We start from the raw sequence: 13,218 nt of genomic DNA, 5'->3' as shown, positions 1-13,218 counted from the left end.
AGTATTTATTGATCAATAGCCCTATATCAATATTGATCTTTTGAACATCATTAAGATCCCTTTCGATTTTAAAACATGCATTTAAAAACAAAGAGAAGTTCAAAGTTTTACTGAGAAGAGATGTAGAATTAAAACACATACTGTACAACTCAATCCAAGATTCGTTTGATGGAACCCACAAGGGCATTCCTGCCTCCCCATTCAGTGAATCTGGTGTATTCTCCAGGTCTAATGAGGTACATCCTGCCTCTGTAGTTGGAGTGTTCATAAAACAGCCAGTTTCCACCAATTACCTTGCAGGAGAATATGTGGTTTGTATGAAACCTGTCCATCACACATGGACAATCCTCCACAAGACCCATCATTTGACCTCCATACTCCATCCTCTCAAAAAGCTTCACTTCATGTGAAGACTGCTGTGTCTGATAAACAGAGGGACAGAAATGTGTGTATGTCAACTTACTCTCATTTTGGTAGACAGATTGTTAAAAAACAAAGCAGAAAGTATCATTACCATGGGAATTACTTGGCAGGAGCATACAGAATCATTTTTGCCCATCCAGCAGTCATACTCAGGGTAGTCTCCTTTCTGGAGGAGGTATTGCTGGCCTTTGTAATGTGGTTGTTCATAGACCATGAACCAACCGACCTCCACGCTGATAGAGTTACAGCGGTTGACATAGCAGAGCATATCTGCACAATCACCACTGCATTCATAATGATGACCTTCAAAATTCTTGTCTTCGTAGAAAATGATCTGTTACAAGAATAATATCATGATTTATTTAGCATTAATGTAGAACCTTTCATATTTTCCTTATTACTGTATATTGCTTTACCTTTCCCATTTTTGTCACTCCAGGTGTATCGTTGGAGCACTGTTTTTAACTTTGAAAACACTTGCCTGCACTGTATATATAGTGGATGTGAAGTGCCGACACTGCATGACTTGTTATAATTGGTTTTAAAACATTAGTCGTTTTATTTTTTCTTGTGTTAAAACACATTTTATGTAATTATTAGAAACAATAATAAAAAAAAACTTTTTGCTGAAACATGTGTACATTTTATATTACTTAAGAAAAAAATTTAAAAACACTGTTAAAAAATGTTACCTGTTTGCCATAAAGTTAATTCATCTTTAAAATATTAGTCATTGACTAGTATTACGTTTAACCAAGAAAAACTTTTTTATGAACTGTATAAACAGACAGAAATAAATACTTTTATAATGTTATGATCCAATAAATGTCAAAAAGCCAGTCGTTTCAATACAATTTCAATTGCAATGCATATGAGATTTATTAACTACAGTGAGTTTATAGAGTTGGCATATCTCATAAAGATAAGCACTGTATAAAAAAAATTCACCACTTTCAGTTGACTTTTTGAATTTTTTGATAGCTTTATGAGTCAATTAAACGTAAATTATATTTAACTGATTAAAAAAAAAAAATTGTATTTTTGACTCATTAATTTAACGTTTTTTACAGTAGTCATTAATGTGTGAACCGTACATTTATTTTGTTTATTTTCTTCTTCAACACCATAAAAATGGTTTTGCAGTTTAGTTGTTTCAAAGAAGTTTCTAAATTTGTTCAATCATGTTCTGGCTTGAGAATTAGAGAATCAGAAAAAATATTTTATTTAATACTTGCTTATAATAATACGTACTGTAGATATATCTTTTGACTATTTTTAAATTCAAAATCTCGATACATAATCACTAAATAAACTATAGAAATGTAACAGGTATATTTTCATTATGCATTCAGAATTTAAACAATAATATTTAAAAACTAGTTTTTGTAGACCCCCTGTAAACATTTAGCAAAAACTCTCTTATCCATTACAATCTGCAAATTTTAGGTTTCTGTTTTTACGATTGTTTATACAAAATGGAATAAATACAAACCATAGAAGATTTAAATTACAGTTTTTCAACACGTCATCTGTTTATAATTAGTTTTTTACCATACCAGATTATAAGATCTATGCACATTAAAAGCAGAGAGAACACCAGACACCTGTTGTAATGAGAGAAACTGTTTCTTTTGTTTTATTCAGCTCTCCAAACAGTGAGATGAAGTCTGGCAGCTTATAGCAAGTGTCTTCACCAGGCAGTGAATCCTAAAAAAGGAGAGATGAACAAAACTGAACACACTTAAGCAAAGACACCAATTTATTTAGTGTGTGAAACAGAGCATACAGCAGACGTTTCACAAGGACTCCTTTCTTCAGAGGTCCCTGATCTGTCTGATGGAGCCAATCCTGGAACTCATTCCGCCCCAGTCACTGTACCTCCTATACTCGCCGGGTCTCGGATAGAAGTGCCTGCCCATGAAGTTAGGCTGCTCATATGCGAGCCATTGACCGTCCATCACGTGGCAGGACTGAAAATCAGACATGTGGAAGCAGTGCATGAGGTTGGGGCACTAATCCATGAGCTCCATCATTCGGCCACCCATGTCAGAACGTTCATAGAGCCTCATTCTGAAGGTGCCATGATGCTGATGGGCAAGAACAGTGTGACTGCTTGAGTTCACTAATTCAAACAAAACCATTACGATAAGCATTAGACTTACCATTGGATCATACGACAGGATCGAATGCAATCGTTCATTTCCATCATGCGCATGTAATCAGTGTACTCGCCTCTTTGTGAAGTACTGGCGGCCTATGTAGCTGGATCGATCTTAGACCATGAAGTAACCGTCCACTTTGACGGAGTGACAGCAGTTAATGTAAGAATGAAGATCAGTACAGTCACCCATATACTCATGGTGACGGCCGTCAAAGCTCTATCCTCGTAGAAGATAATCTACAGAAAAAAGTAATATTGTGATTGATTGAGAAATGCACAATTCACAAAAATTTAACAAGAATAAAAGTTATAATTCATACAGATCTTTCCCATGATTGTAGGGGATTGAACTTTTGCTACTGCTGGTGCCAAGCAGAGCCAGAACTATAGATATTTATCCAAGAGGATAATAGTACAAATGTTGTTGTGTTGTTCATGTGTTGTTATTTAGATCCCAGCATATGTATGTCAGCAGAAACAGTACAGATAAATTGTAAACAGGACCGTCTGTTTTTCTAGAACCATCAGCTCTATTGAAAGATGCTGGATAGGTAAGGGTAAACAACACAGCACTTTTGTCCTCTGAAATATTCCCTCCCTGGTGTGTTTCAAAATGTTAAATATGTAAAGAAAAATATTGTAATAACAAGATGATCGGTAACAAATGTAAAAGAAGAAGTTACTTTATTGGAAAGTGTATAATTATGCTCAAACAAACAAAAAAGTCCCAACACCAGACAATTAAAGCTTAACTCAGACTTCTCTGAATGTGACTACACTCGGAAAAAAGTTCACTCTAGAAAGTAAATCTGTGGGCAGATATATTTAGTAGGATTTATAAAAATGCACATATATGATTTATGTTCATTTAAAAACAAGCATTTAATTAACAAATTACATTTTTTGGTGAATTCTAATATAAATATTTGACTTAATATTTTATTTATATTTTTGAGTGCAAATCATTTCATGTAAAATCACTGTTAAATTTTTTTGAGTGTTGTTACTAGAGGGCGGTACCCTGTCAAAATGTATGCTTTTATACCATAGGAGTGCATATTAGTACCATCCTAGTGACAACTTTTGATAAACTCCCTTATACAATAATAATGTTTAAGATAATTTAGATCATTATTTCACATTACTTTGTGTGAGATGTGTATAACTGAGATTTGTGTGCGTTTGTGAAATAATGATTATTCATCTTGAGTAATAACGCATCTCCATCATAAGCACACACTGCTCATAGTTATGTAACATTTTATTGACAAGTCTATGCCAAATAAGGCACAATTATCTTAATAATGTGGATTTTAAAATTCTGTGATCCTGCGGAAGGAGCCGATGGTGGCACACATGGCGCCCCAGTCGCTGAACTTGTGATACTCGCCAGGAGGCATGAAATACTGACGGCCACGATAACTGGGATGCTCATAGAAGGTCCAGTAGCCCTCCATCACATTGCACGAGTGAATGCTGCGGCACTGGAAACTTTCATCAAGTGACTCATGGTCATCTTTGAACTCCTTCATCTGACCCTGAAAATCTGGCCGGTCGTAGATCCGGATGCGATAGGAATCACCACTGGGCTACAAAAAAATGTGCAGTTTAAATGTGAAGTTGCAGTATGCATTATTGTGTTAAAAAATGTAAATAACAGTTTATATAATACACTTTGGGCACAGAGAACAAAATATACAATGAAATGAAATTTGTTTCATTTACATTTAAACATTTATAACACACACTATACAATTTGACACTGTAAGTGCCAATAATGAAACAAAATGCTGACAAAATGTACTGCAAAGACTGCACTATACAAAACAAAAATATAGCTTACAAAATACAATACAAAAATGCAATGTAATAAAAGCATGAAGAAAATGTTAATTGGTGCCTATGGTTAATTCTCATTAGGTACTCACTGAGGAAATAGTACGGCAGGATCGAATGGTGTCATTGTAGCCCATCCAGCGCTGATAGTCGGGATACTCACCCCTGGTTAACACATACTGGAAACCAGAGTAATTGGGTCTCTCGTACAGGACCCAGCATCCACTCTCCACCCGGATAGAGTTGCATCGACTGAAATGTTGGTGCATGTCTGAGCAGTCTTTGTCGCACTCATAGGAGCGACCCTGGAATTTTTTCTCCTCATAAAAGATAATCTGAAAGCAAAAGATTAATAGATGTATGCAATACATAGGCTAGAAATTTTCACAATAGTGGCTTCCTGTGATGCACAACCTCTGGAGCAGACATCTGTAAGTCATATATTTCAGTTCTCATATAATGCATTAGTTGTATAATTGGATTACAAATTACCCACAATTACACAAAATAATTTGTTAACTTTAAATGTACCTTGCTCATTTTGATAAGAACCCACAGGATACAGTCCTAATGCAGATACACTGTGGTAAAACTGGACATGTGGTCTGCTATATAAACATCCATCAGCATTTGGTGGATCAAAGTTTATTTGTCATTTCAATGACTGGGATTTGGAATTTTGATTCTGCTGCCAACCTCTTAATCCCATCCATAGATTTAAAAGCCCTGATTCATCACATCAGAATTCCTAGCTGGCAAATAACTAACCTCAGCTGCCGTCCTCTGTTTTGGTTCATATGCTAATGCAATGCTTTATGTTTTGTGGAATTATTGCATATAGTATGGAAAGCATAAACTCATCACAAATTGTCATGGTGCTGTACCATATTTTATTTCACAAACATTTTCTCAAAATCAACCATGGTAAATGTTGCATTCTTTTTATTCATGATATAGTAACATTGCAAGGACAAAATACAATTTTGAAAAGACATATTATTATTTAAATGGCTAACACTTTACAATAAGGTTGTATTAGTTAACATTAGTAAATACTTTAGCTAACATGAACTAAGAATGTTAGTTAATGTCAATTCTTCATGTTAGTTCATGGTGCATTAACTAATGTTAAAAAGTACCTATTTAACAACATTTAAAAAATGTATTAGTTAATGCTAAACTAAGATTAATAAAATGCTGAAGTATTGCTAATGCTTTATTGCATTAGTTATTGCATTTGCATTATAATTATCATACAACCTTATTGTAAGGTGTGTTACCTTTATATGTTATAAATATGACACATTGGTCAAATCTTACACATATTAGTTAAAAAAATTGGTCATTATGAAATATTCTTCTTTTTATCAACCAAGAGGTAAAAACTAAACAAGTCTTTTTAACTGAACATATAAAGCTACATGATGTACAGACCAACTCTAAATAAACATACAAATGTATGCTTAGTTTGCTATATGTGTCTTCCGTCCTGCAGAGATTCTTGAGATCCTTCACAGAGTTCTCTTTCATCTTTTAAAGTATCTTCACTGTCCTGTATTTAACAGAAACCAGATGCAACAATTCATATAAAAAACAGATCATATTCTGACCACATGATGGCAGTAGATTCCAACTCTAAGTTTATCAATTCTTGTTATCATCACCTTTTTAATTGGGTCCACCATTTGTGTACTTTTGAGGCATGTTTTACTAGCTCAAAATTAATGCTTGTGTCTAAATTAGCGTTTGAATCCATTACAAATGAAATGCCAATTAATCTACACTTACCAATTTGACCGTCTAAACTGAGTCAGAATTACTTGATAGAACATGTTGTTTGTGTGCTTGACACTGTTTTTATGACTTGCATCATACATGGAATATAGATGAAATATAGATTTGGTATATTATTATTTATGTATTATAATTATTATACATTACTTTTATCTGTTGCTTCATAAAATACTATGTTGCAAATGACTGTTTTGATAAATAGGTTGATATCTCACCCAAATGCCTGCCATGCACTTGCAAGGTTCTTCCACGTAAGGTGTAACACAGGTTTTAAACAGTCATCTCGGGCTGATAACAGTACGTGGTCAGATGTGTTTGTGTAAAAACTGACTATCACTCACACTTAATGATGAGCTAGAAGAGGACGAGGTGGAGGATGTCTCAGTTCCTGCAGAAACATTCTGTTTACTCTGCTCCTTCATTTGCCGTTTCAGCACTAGGGCTGGCAAAGAGACAATAGAAACGAGAAATAAAGCCTTGGCTCTGCTTTTAAATAATGAATCTGATATGCAATTGGTCACATTGGCCTACTGTGTTTTCTTGAGTGGTCCACCGCTTTGAATGACCCAAGCATTGCAAATGGATGATAGGAAAGGGAGAATGGATGAACAATATTGCCCTGTTGAAGAAAATAAGTCACTCCCTTTTCTTTTGATAAACCCCAAAATATTTAAAACTGTCTTCACAGAAGTTTGAGGTGACTTAGATAAAAGCAAAATAATAAAATGAATCCCGCAACCCATGATATGGCCCTCAATGAGCCATGATGTCAACAGTCTGTCTGGGGTTACCTGAAGAGATAAAAGAAAAAGGAAAGCTACGTAACTTAAAAAGTATATTGTATTGTTGTCTTAAACACCATCAGTTTACATTTACGCCAACCAATTACTTGCTATGAATTACTTTGAACTATATTGTTTTCTCATTACCTTACTGTGGTTCTGTGGGTGTAATGCAGATGGCTTGCAGTTATACAACGACAGAATATCTTGTATAGGTAAACTGTTCTGAAAATAAAAGCAGAATGAGAGAAAACACAAGGCTAAAAGAGATAGTATATACTGAACATTCCCTGCTGAAACCTACCAGCAGCATTCCTGCAAAAGATGAAAGAATCATTGCTTCTCTTTCCTGGTGGTTAGGGTACTGTCCTGGACTACCAATTCCTCTATAAACATAGACCACAATGAAATAAAACACACATGTTGATCAAATATATGGCAAACACACTGCCATTACAACATCAATCCTATCAATTTAGACATAATGGTCAAATGTTATAGCTAACTCACATGACATCATTCTCTCCTGCATTCTTCCCATTCTCTTTATTGAGCCACCACAAAGCCACACTTATAGCCAAGTCATAATGTGCCTGAATGTGCAAAAGTTGCATTTTTAGTAACACTGACTACTGTTTTTCCATAACGTGTGTGACATGAAACAATTATAGGGTCATATAACTATTAATGGCTTAACAACACTTACCAGATCATCTAACATGGTAGATGTGCCTTTCCCCTTTGGATCAAATCCATTTTCTCTAAGTCTTTGTCCAATGTATTCACCACTTTGATGTAATTTACATAAAAAAGTTTATTTAACAATTAAAATCCTATTAAGATGCGTTTAAAATTTGTGCGTCATCAACAGAAGTTTGCTGTATACGCAGCACATATATACATGCACTGGTTCATTATATACGTGTTTATCGATAAAATTATTTTTTTAAAGGTAACTGAATGCTTACAGAATAAACATGTAAGACTGTTCTTTTATGTCCCATTTATTTCAGTGCAGCATATTACAGTTGTGAATATATTGATTACTTACAGCAAAGCTTTAACATCCCTCTTCACTCGCTTAACTTCCATGTTAGACACCTAAACCTCAAAAAATCTGCTTCTGTCATTCAATCTAAAATTTAATTTTAAGCAGTGTGACTTACACATATTAAAAATAAATATTTTGTGAAACAATAATTTTACCTAGTAGATCATCCACTGCCACTGGCAACACTAAACAGAGTGCAAACAGTAAACGGGAAAAGTGAGATGAACATTTGACATGAAATTTAATAGACAAGTGTAAGGTTACACAGGGCAGTACATTATACAAATTTCAAACATTTTAAAGCGTGCTTTTGGAATCTAATTTACTGAATAAAAACTAAAGATGAAACTGATGTGAAATATATTTGTCCATTTTAACATTAAAACGCAACACTGTTACTTTCACATTTACGCATAATTGCTTACTTCTACAAACAGAAAAAAATTCATACAAAAACACCCAGAGAAACTCACCCAAACTCTGATGATCAAGACTCCCTGGTCAAAAATAAGACTAGTCAGACAAGTCAGAAGTAGTATAAACCGGTTAAACAGACATTCCTACTCTTGATTTTAGAATAGTAACCGTCTCAGGTAGACATTAAATTATTCATTCTGTCAGTCAATCAGTTTCACCCGTTTCAGCCAGTGCTCAGTTACATGATACACAAATGTAATGTGCCAACATATTGTAGATCAGAGAAAAGATGAGGTTGTGAACACAGGACCAGGACATCAAAAAGTATGTTTTAATAAACAAACTGAAAAAATTGCTTTAACTTTATTATTAAAACACATAAAACTCAACACACCAAAAACATCTCCTTACACAAATTGTATATGCAAACAGATTGAAATGAGATTCAACAGCTCTGATTAAAAACTATTTTGTAAAACTATGTTTATTTAATATACAAGTATTATCAACAAGTAAGTAAAAGCAGAAAAAATAAATTAAGTGTTAAAAATGGGAGATTATTCCTTTCTCCTGAATTTGCTTCTTCTTCTTGTTGTTTTTATCTTTGAACACAGGCGAGTTCAAGAACTTGGTATCCGTGTATTTGTCTCCGCGCCTCATTTTGCTAGGAAAATTAAAAAAGTAGTTAAAAGTGAATTAAAATGTTTTATCTAAAGGATATTTGATAGTTTACAAAATCAAAACGAAAAGTTTTTGTACACTATAAAGAACACCAAATGTTCATAATGATATGAATCCTACGAAGTGAACTCTGAGAAAATCTGCAGATGCAACTAGCGTTTTTATTTTAAAATCAAATGCATTTCCATTCAGACATTTTAATTGCGGCTTAAATTTCTAAATATAATTTTAGGGCTAATGTATAATCAAGCTTACCAGTTGAGGGTGGGCTCTTTGTAGGACACTGGTGTAACTCTCCTTCGTGTTCTCCCACCATCAGAACTAATGTCTGTATTTGTTAGACTCTTCATAACCCTGTTCTCTTCTGTTTCCAGAAATCAAACATAAAAGACAAACAAATATGTAAACCCAAAATTAAACCCTTATGCATCAGCATTCTGCAATTTTGCTAGAAGTTGTTAAACAGTATATTAGCATATAAATGGCCATGATGGCCATAATTGATGAACAAACAAACAAACATAATTTTATATTAACACAGAATGATTACCGGGAGGTTGAGGCATTTCGTCCGATTTCTCAGCCTGGTTTATAATCCGAGTGTTGGCCTCTGATTGCGGGCTGTTGATGCTGCTTTCATCCAAGTACACTTCATTGTCACCACCTGTCGACTCCCAGGGAGGCCTCTCCTCTGTGAATTGTAGGCTCTGGTCCTTTACGTGTTTGTGAAAGCTGTCTAAAGTCACATTACATCTCTCCAGGAGAAACATGCTTGTGTTCATATTAGTAAAAACCTCATCTCTTCCATCCGTGAGATGATGCGATTCAGAAATTAGGCTGGAATCTACACAATCCGTCATACTGTTCCTGGGTGAACTACAAGATGAAATCAAATATGTTTTCCTGCTCTTGCTATCAAGACCTTGGTTGGTTTGATTTGGATTTAAAAGAAGAGTATTCATGTTCATATGGTCCGAATGATCAGCCTTGTCAATGTTTGTTTTAGGGTTTTTTGCATTAAGTTCACTTCTGAAGTCATCCTCTAAGGCTGAACAATGAGACTGTGCTGTTTGTTCTGAAGTCTCCAAATGTTCATCCTTATCCAGAGCATGACTGTTTCGTTGTTTCTTTGCTTTAGATTTTTCTTTTGCTGCTGCTTTCCTCTTAATCCTTTTATCTGCCCCTTCTTTTCTGTGTCTCTTAGCTTTGACGGGCAATAATGATTCAAATTCAGAAGCTTTCTGTACAAGACTGATATTAGCATCCTGTGAACACTCTGGATGACGGCTATTTCCCGTCAATATCTTGCATGAAACATCCTCAGGTATGTTATTAGAACAGCAAGCCAATTGAGTTTCTGATGTCACATCCTGTAAATTCCCTAGTCTGGGATCCTCCAGTGCATTGGTTATGTTTAAAATGTCTGTTGAGTCACTGCTGACAAACGTTTGACTTGCCTGAATCACAAGTGCTCCTTTGTTTTTCAGCGTGTTGCATTCTTCTAATAGAGAATGTGGATGTGCTGGTGTTATTTTTTTATGTTTTTTAACTTGAACTGTGGTCTCATTGCTGTGCACATCAGTACTCTGAGCCTCTGTGCACACAGTACCAGCACATACAATATTTTCAGGCACATGCAATAATTCTTGATGCATAGCCAGGTATGGGATTTTGGTCCTTTTGCTTGTGTGAGGTTTCAGCTCATCTTGAACTAAAAATGTTCTCTTGTTCATCTCACTTTGACTGTTAGGTCCCTTAGTAGCATGAGCTTCCTTTAATTTATGTTTAACCACTTTGCACAAGAGATTTCCATCCCGAGGAAGTGAATTGCTTTTTTCGGAATTCCGAAGCTCAGCGTCATTAGAACAGTCCTTTAAAATATCACTGGGAGCATCTTGAGAAACTAGGTACGTTTTCCTTGGATCGGCGGTCGTCTCTTTTTGTTTGCATGTGCGCCGCCGGCTACTTTTAGTGTAACGAGAGGTGACGTGAGTCTTCCTGCGTGAAGTTATTGATTTGGTTTCTACAAACTGGCTTTCATTCGATTCTTGTAAAATTTCCACCTCATTCTGAACAGAGGATAAGCGATGCTGTGTCGTGGTTATTTCTTTTGGCACAGCTGCTGTATAATTTGTACCAGATTCGTCGGTTTCTATTTCAACTGCAGATGTACTCTGACTACCTTCCCTGATGTGTTTTGTTTCTGGGTGTTCTTCCATAACTTTCGAGTTTCTTTTTGCATTTATGTCAACTGTCACTATTTCAGCAGCACTGTCAGTAATGGTCATGTCCATTTCAGAATCATACAGGGTATTCTGCTGTATTGGATTGTCTTGCTCTGGGCTGGGAGGGGTCTCGTTGGCTTTATTACAACATTGGGGAGGTAGATCTGCATTGACGGTGGCGTTTTTTACTGGTTCAGGGACATTATGCTGGGGTGGACAAAAGACTGGATTTCCTTTACTATGTTCATCTTTTCCAATATCAATCATTTTGTCTAGAAAAAAAGATTTAAATTAAATAAAACATAAAAAGCAGGGCATATTATCTTTGCTGTAACGTTAACACATGCACATTTAAATTTACTAGAAACTAAATTTGTACATATTTTTTTCACATACCATCAGTGGTGTTGTGTTCCATGTTCACACTGTCTGCAGCCTTTAAAAAAAGGGTATTACTTATGACTATAGCTGTAGTCCTAACAACAAATAATCTATGAAATTATTTATGCCTTTTCAAAACCACTTACATCTTCCTCAGAGAAAATATCCACTGCTTTTGTCATCCAGTTAAGGGAGGAGTCATAAAACTCACGTATAATGGAAAACTAAAGAAAGAGAAGACATTTGCATTTATATTAAATAGGATGCATCGATATGTACGTTTTGCCTGATAACCAATAATTCTTGAACATTGGAAGCTGATAACCACTTTATTGGCCGATAAACACTTATTAATATAACATTTTCTGAGACCGAAAAGTATATTTTCCCCTGAAAATCGTGTACCAAGCCTACTTTACACTAATTAAAGATTCTTAAAGGTTTCTGTTATAATGTTTATTTAATAAACAAATTAAGCTGAAGTGGTTCAACCAGAGGAAATTATTTATAATTTATCGGCTATAATATTATCGGCCGATACGATAACAGTCATTTTATATCAACCACAGCAAACAATGAAGGTCACAGTCTCTCTTCCCGGACTCACCAACTGTTTGTTTTTATGACGTTGAAAGGCAAGATCAAAAGTAAGTGACTGCACGTCTTTTCTCAGCCGTACAACCTCGGTCTCCATCTCTCTGCTTCTATGTTTCTGTGCTACCAGAGCCAGAGCAAGAGCCTTGTTGTTGGTTTTCAAAGACAGTTTAAAGAATGATGATGTATCTGAGAAATCACAAAAGTTCAAGTTGGTTTCAGATTTTTTTACTTTTTATCAGATCATTTAAATGCTTTCTTTCACTAACTACACCAGTAATGTAAACAAGCTGAAATTTCTCACTGTGGATTTTCGTCTTTATCTTGGCTGCGTACACAGATGCCGTCTGTTTAACGTTAACGTTGCCCATCCTTGGGTTTTCCTTCTTCTCTTTTGAAGTCATTATCATAGTTTTATCACTGGGAGCTATAGTAAAGACAGAAAATACGAGGTTTGATAGAATCAAATAAAAGAACCATTAATACGAAGCTCCACTTTGACTACTCACCACTAATTAAAGTTGACGACATACTAATCTCTTGACAATGTTTATCCTTATACTTGTTATAATACATCTCTATTCGGATAACAAGCCCGTCTCGCTTATTTAAATCCAAACAATGCCGCGGAATCTCAAATATCTTCTTCTATGGTGGATCAAGGGCGTTGTGGTAGAATCAAATCGGAACTACCGCCACCTATCGGACAAAGGGCAAAACATTGTGTAGTAGAGCTAACTAACGTTAACGGTTAAATTCAAAAGTTTTTCATTGTTGCTTCATAAACATTGCATTGTCTTACAAATAGCCATGCAAAGAGCTTGATGATGAAACGCGATGATGACGAATCAATCACACTTAATAAAAGAAAGC

General features: G+C 35.2%; 5 protein-coding genes across 6 annotated transcripts; all 5 read right to left on the bottom strand.

Annotated features, from left to right (window-relative positions):
* Positions 1-149: 149 nt before the first annotated feature.
* si:dkey-57a22.14 (gamma-crystallin S-1) lies at positions 150-848 on the bottom strand. Its single transcript, XM_056755309.1, has 3 exons — positions 840-848; positions 515-757; positions 150-416 (listed from the first exon to the last, which is right to left on the bottom strand). Exons 1-3 carry the CDS (start codon positions 846-848, stop codon positions 150-152), a joined length of 519 nt encoding a protein of 172 aa, XP_056611287.1.
* Positions 849-2,237: 1,389 nt separating this feature from the next.
* On the bottom strand, positions 2,238-3,653 carry crygm7 (crystallin, gamma M7). Its single transcript, XM_056755114.1, is given in 5 exon segments — positions 2,238-2,532; positions 2,586-2,663; positions 2,665-2,800; positions 2,803-2,821; positions 3,630-3,653. Coding segments are annotated over 5 exon segments (552 nt in total).
* A 244-nt stretch (positions 3,654-3,897) lies between these two features.
* Positions 3,898-8,283, bottom strand: LOC130427357 (gamma-crystallin M2-like). 2 transcript variants are annotated; one of them, XM_056754780.1, is made up of 3 exons: positions 8,257-8,283; positions 4,513-4,755; positions 3,898-4,173 (listed from the first exon to the last, which is right to left on the bottom strand). In XM_056754780.1, the coding sequence occupies exons 1-3, from the start codon at positions 8,281-8,283 to the stop codon at positions 3,898-3,900; spliced, it is 546 nt and encodes a 181-aa protein (XP_056610758.1). The 2 variants fall into 2 exon arrangements, with proteins under 2 accessions (XP_056610758.1, XP_056610759.1); XM_056754781.1 differs by lacking the exon at positions 8,257-8,283 and adding an exon at positions 4,952-4,960.
* Positions 5,892-8,214, bottom strand: LOC130427511 (uncharacterized protein C2orf80-like). Its single transcript, XM_056755032.1, has 8 exons — positions 8,048-8,214; positions 7,703-7,784; positions 7,507-7,589; positions 7,301-7,382; positions 7,144-7,221; positions 6,746-6,833; positions 6,556-6,656; positions 5,892-5,972 (listed from the first exon to the last, which is right to left on the bottom strand). The coding sequence occupies exons 1-8, from the start codon at positions 8,086-8,088 to the stop codon at positions 5,892-5,894; spliced, it is 636 nt and encodes a 211-aa protein (XP_056611010.1). The 5' UTR covers positions 8,089-8,214.
* A 47-nt stretch (positions 8,284-8,330) lies between the features above and the next one.
* sgo2 (shugoshin 2) lies at positions 8,331-13,209 on the bottom strand. The gene is made up of 9 exons (XM_056754775.1): positions 13,148-13,209; positions 12,855-13,044; positions 12,650-12,772; positions 12,359-12,534; positions 11,898-11,975; positions 11,767-11,806; positions 9,696-11,642; positions 9,401-9,509; positions 8,331-9,128 (listed from the first exon to the last, which is right to left on the bottom strand). The coding sequence occupies exons 2-9, from the start codon at positions 12,919-12,921 to the stop codon at positions 9,008-9,010; spliced, it is 2,661 nt and encodes an 886-aa protein (XP_056610753.1). The 5' UTR covers positions 12,922-13,044; positions 13,148-13,209; the 3' UTR covers positions 8,331-9,007.
* Between the last annotated feature and the right edge of the window lie 9 nt (positions 13,210-13,218).

This window comes from Triplophysa dalaica, chromosome 8 (genome assembly GCF_015846415.1).
Source record: "Triplophysa dalaica isolate WHDGS20190420 chromosome 8, ASM1584641v1, whole genome shotgun sequence".
NCBI lineage: Eukaryota > Metazoa > Chordata > Actinopteri > Cypriniformes > Nemacheilidae > Triplophysa > Triplophysa dalaica.
The sequence above is the reverse complement of the archived record's forward strand: the minus strand, read 5'-3'. Positions and strand labels throughout refer to the sequence as shown.